This window comes from Microtus ochrogaster, linkage group LG2 (assembly GCF_000317375.1).
Source record: "Microtus ochrogaster isolate Prairie Vole_2 linkage group LG2, MicOch1.0, whole genome shotgun sequence".
NCBI classification, from domain to species: Eukaryota; Metazoa; Chordata; class Mammalia; order Rodentia; family Cricetidae; genus Microtus; species Microtus ochrogaster.
Genome location: NC_022028.1, coordinates 27,669,490 through 27,674,809, shown reverse-complemented (window position 1 = coordinate 27,674,809; position 5,320 = coordinate 27,669,490). Strand labels below are relative to the sequence as shown.

The following is a 5,320-nucleotide window of genomic DNA, read 5'->3' as shown; positions in this document are numbered from 1 at the left end:
TCTCCCCCCACTTTTTTTTTTTTTTTGGCTTCAAACAAGTAACTATCTCAATTCAGTTGAAGGAGGAGAGCCCAACAAGATGGGCTAAAAACTGTTTATCATTGTGGTGATTAGGTTAAGTAGCCACTGGTTGGGCAGGAACCTCTTGACTTGTTAAAGGGGATAAGGGTGTAGCAGTGGGGTGCCAACTCCAAATTCATTATTTCATAATAATTTAGGCTTTCTGTGATGACAGCATTTTCCATTAAGTTCCACCCTCTGGCCTTGCACTGGTCCATACGTTTATATTGCTTGCCTGGGAATGGATTTGGCTGGCAACCGAAGGGGCAAATGATGCTTTAATTCCTCTGCCTGAGACATTTAACCACGTAGTTCCTATCCTAAGGATTGTGTTTTTGTTCAAGACAGGTCATTATGGTGTCTGACTTGTTCTTGGAATCTCAAGTGCTTCTCCTGCCTCCCGAGTGCCGGGACAACAGGTGCTCACCACACCTACCTCTCCCAGGCACACTTACTACACGAAAGTAGTGGTCTTTGGGCACTCAGGGAGGAAGGACCTTGGAAAGCAGGCCACACTGGTGGAAATTAACTAGCACTAACTCTGGATGGAGAGCATTCATTTAAAACCCCCACTCTTTCTTATTGGCCTGTCTTTCTCCAATGTTATGAGTTCTCTCTGTTTTCCGTCCACTCAGGAACAGGCTACGATATGGCAGTGATGACAATATGAATTATATAATTTACCAAGTTGGTGGTTATTGGCAGCCTCCATCAACTTACAGGGCGTGGCAACAACCTGTAGATAAATCAGAGAATCGCTTCCATTTGGTTTGGGAACTGGCTTTCAAATCCATCCAATGTGTTTGGATCCATCAATCAAACCAATCTCTCCCCCTTTCTCTGCCTCCATTCTAAGTACTCTGGTCCGCACCACCATCGTCTGTTATTTGACTTGATACAACAGCCTCTTGCATGAGCTTCCAGATTCCATCTCCCATTCCCTAAAACAAGTAAGGGGAGGCAAACCTGCATTCCGGTCACACAAATGAGTCCCGTCACCATGAACGACTTTGGTCACTTGCTGAGCTGGCTGACGAGCGAAGCTCTCTTGTATGATCTTACTGCTCTGCAGGTCTGCAGGCTTGGTCTTCCTGGACTGAAACCAGGTGGCACTGGAGACCAGAGTGCTAGGGGCGTCCAGAGGGAAGTCATGTCCTTGACTGATCAAATCAAGTTGCGATGGGAAATTAGGTCATGCAGGATCTCCAAAAAGTCCCAGCATCTGCATGGGTTCCAAGCAAAAGCAAGGTCAGCACGGAGCAGGTTTCATATTCAGTGAAACATTGCTAGTGCAGGATTCCTCAGAAAAGAGGCCCAGGTAGAAGTGAAGTGGAAATGGGGGTGGGGGATGGACTGAGTGGCCAACTGAGTAAATACTACCAGAGAGGCGACTCTCCGTTTCTCTTTAGGGCAGTTTTGAAGATTTTGGTCAGGTTGGTTTCTGTTTTGAAGATTTGCTCCCAGCCTCATGTGACAGGTGAGGTCATGTCCCTTATGGCCTACCAGTGAATAAGAAAGGCGTGTTTGGGCTCAGTGTTACAGAGGCTTGTTGGAAGGGCGTGGCAGGGAGGGGAGCAATAAGTCAGGGACAACAGGTAAAACAGTGTAAGATGGTTAAGGACATTCAGTAGCCTTGGCTTCCAGAGGGTTCAGATCAAATTCCACAGGCCCCAAATGGCGATTTCTCTATAGGATCTCTCAGGGACATCCCTTTGTCTGTGCAGCCTGCCACCTTCTGGGAAAATGAAGGGCTGAATTCTGGGAATTGTATCTTCTGCTCCAGCATGAACTTAGCCAGGATGACAGTCGTTTTAACACGAACCAAAGACCAGCTTCTGACGGATTGGGGAGCAATCCTCAGCATCTTTTAGGACTCTGAAGGTTCCAGGAGGGAAGTAGGGAGCCAGGGCAGCACTTGTGTAAAGGGAGGGCAACAGAGTGGGAGCTGCTGGGCACTCTAGGCACACTTTGCTGTCCTTCCGGTGGGAGCCTTTCCCAATAAAGGCCCCTTCAGACAGTTCAAACTGGGCCTTTTTATTTTTTTTAACCTACCAGAGTCCTAAGCTTTTCTAGCGTAACCACAGACTGCAATGCAAAACTCAGTCTCCTGAACTTTTATCTACTGAACAGCACCGTGCAAAACAGCTGCTGCCGAGGCTCTCTTCAGACAAGTGATACCTCAGGAGAACGATGGGCTCACTGGGAGGGGCAGCTTCCTCCAGCAAGAACAACACCCCCGGAGGAGGGAAGGCTAGGAACCGCTAGAGAGGGTTCCAGAAGTTGCTTCACTTGTCTCACAGAGGCCTCACACGGTGAGGCCAGCTCCCCTGGAGGTTTCAATCATTTTTAGGAGGGCAACTCAGAGCTGAGGAAATGAAAAAAGGCACAAGTTTGACATTCGCCTGTAGTTTTTGTGGAGGAGAGGCGATTTAAAGGGAAGTGGGGTGAAGACTGAGCCCAGACTGGACAGCACACTGATCTTGTGGGCATCAAGAAGGGCTGGCCATGGTCTGCATGCATTCTTCCAGGGGCCGAGAAGTCACTCTCGGAGCCAATAAAAGAGTAAGACCTCAGTCTCCAAGACTCCACTGGAAGATTCCATCCTCATCACTAAGAGTTTACTTCTCCAGTTCTAGACCCTTCTCCCCTTCTCTTCATATTAAAAACTAACAACACATACATTTTTAGGCAAGAGCTCAACCCTCAGGCCCTGCTAGTATATTAGTAGAACAGAGAGGCCTGGGTGTAACTTTTCTAGTTTTGTCTTTGTTATTTAATTTTTATCTCTCAGTCATTTCTCTACCACAGTTACAAACACCAGTCAGGCAAAGTTCCTTCAAGCATACTTCTGTAAAAGGACAGGTCCCGTTATTAGCGCAAAATGTTCATTCTGCTACCAGAATGGGCATGAAGAATGCCAATGACTAGATGATAGGTTTTTCAAAGGGGAAAATTTAGGTGCCTGGTGGAAGATCAGGTCTCAGATCTATTTCCCCGAGGGTAGAGTTGTATAGCTGACAAGGCTTTGCCAAAGTAAGGGTTATTTTTCTTGACTGCAGCAAACATTTCATACATCAAAATACCCTACTGTATACCTTAAATACATGACTGAAAAATTTATAAAACCCAAACTCCAAACTGATCCAACATAGGCTCAGTCTCACCACGTTCCTGTCCAGCGACTGGGGCTGAACCGCCCTCGCCGGCTACAATCTCACGAGTCACACAAGTCCAGAGGCTCCTGCGCAAGCCATTTCCTCCAACCTTAGGACTCTGAGCGCTCAGTTCTAAGAGCGCACTGCAAGGATGACCACCTGTGTGGGACAACAAGCCTGGCGCGGCCAGTCCTACTCTGGGTCTAGCATCGCCGGTAAGCAGTGGTCTCTCTGGTAGGCTGCCTCGCCCTTCAAACAGAGCTCCATGCATGACAGGGTGACTGTAACTTTCGAGTCCAATATGCCAAGATTTTGTAAATTATGCTCCTGTATTTTAAAAAGTTAAAAAAATAAAGAACGAAACTAACATTATTTTTTATTATTTTAATGATAATCACAATAAAATAGCACTTAAAAATAAATCATGTTATGACTCAAACTAAAAACAATGTCTAAATGAGCTGTCTGTCCTTGGTCAGTGTACTTGACTGTGCTCTACCACGAGCCAGGCATACAGACACAGGTGCTCCTGGCTCTCCTGTGAAAGTCTTAGCGCTTCTTCCAGGTGAACTTCCTTCGTGCACCCTCCTGGCCTGGCTTCTTCCGTTCTCTGATCCGTGGATCCGTAGTAAGTAGTCCAGCTGCAGTGTAAAGGGAAGCCTTTGTGAGCTGTGGAAACACAGGCTGCCTGGCTGCCAAGGGCGTGAACTCATGACATTTACAGAAACTGCTCTTAGAGAAACCCAGAGGCATACAACTAAACTAATAGTTCCCGTCACCAGCAATGTTTTATGAGACTCTTTCTGCATCCTAAGAGAATTAAGACTCTTTCTTTGGTTCACCAATACTGCTCAACTTAGGTTGAAGCCATTCTTCATGGCCAGCCACTATTTACTGAGCTCAAATGTATTCTTTATATCTCTAAGAAGGATCCTGACCTTGTGATTTTCACATCTGTCTCCCAGGTGCTGGGATTATGGGTGTGTTACCACACCTTGTTAGCAAGGTCCCAGGAAGCTCAGGCACCTGTTAACAGCACAGCAAGGCTCATATAGAAACAAACAGCTGAACATATTGGAGCAAGAAAGTATCTTGTTAAAATTTCTGTGAAAATGACATTCCTTAGTGTTTTAGTTCAGACGTTGAATAAGTTTTGAGTTATTTTTTGGATATAAGTTGTTTGTTATAGAAGACTAAAGTCACTTTTAGATGGAAGCTGCTGCCTGTCTGGTCCCCAGGAGCAACCATGCAATAGCTTATGGTCCACAGGGAACGTCAGTAGTAATCACAGACACCAGCAGCACGCAGGCCTTATATAACTGTATACACAGCACTGTTTTTACCTGTCTTTTGGTTGTTGAAACAGGGTCTCACTATGTAGACTGGCTGATCTAGAACTCGCTTTGTAGACCTGGGATTAATGGTGTGCTCTTCTGAGCCTGCTCCTTTTCACTTTTCTAACCCGAGCAGTCTTCTTATTGGCACGGGGCTTACAGTGCTAGTTAGTAGGGATTCACAGGATAAAATAATGTCCAATGGGATACAGATACATTCTACATTAAATTCAAAGACATAAGCATGCAAACCTCCTTCACTATCTACTTATTTTCACAAGTTGGTGAACTTGATAAAAATAGCAAATGGTTTAAAAGCAAGCCACATTCCAAAAGAAAATCAACTAGCCTAAGCCACAAGCACTTCCCAGTGCCTGGGGCTACAGGAAGAACAGGGAGACCATGTAGAGTCTTGTGATCTGGAAAGAGGTAAAGTTTGAAGCACTGAGTGACTCCTGGGGGCTGCTGCATCAGCTGCACACACGGCGCTTTCTCTTGTAGATGGTGCAAAGACCATCTCAAGCTTGAATGGCTCCTACATGTGCAAGCAATATCCTAGTGCAAGAATGAAGTGCACTCCTTATCCTAGTGTGGAGACCCCTCCATTCACGCACAGGTAATGGGTTCACAAATGAAAGGAAAAAGAAAATAAAACCAAATTGTAATATCACAGTGCAAAAAAAGAAAATCCCTAATAACGTTGGAAAAATTCATCCATCATTAAATTATTACTGATTCTTTTTTTTAAAATAACATTTATTTATTTATTTA

At 45.3% G+C, this 5,320-nt stretch overlaps 1 protein-coding gene across 1 annotated transcript in view; it reads right to left on the bottom strand.

Moving 5' to 3' along the window:
• Positions 1–3,583: 3,583 nt before the first annotated feature.
• Mrps9 (mitochondrial ribosomal protein S9) overlaps positions 3,584–5,320 on the bottom strand; it is a 49,397-nt gene continuing 47,660 nt past the window's right edge. Inside the window, exon 11 of the mRNA XM_005359998.3 lies at positions 3,584–3,856. Coding sequence (XP_005360055.1) covers positions 3,765–3,856 — 92 coding nt within the window. The 3' untranslated portion in view covers positions 3,584–3,764. The remainder of the gene's footprint in view (positions 3,857–5,320) is intronic.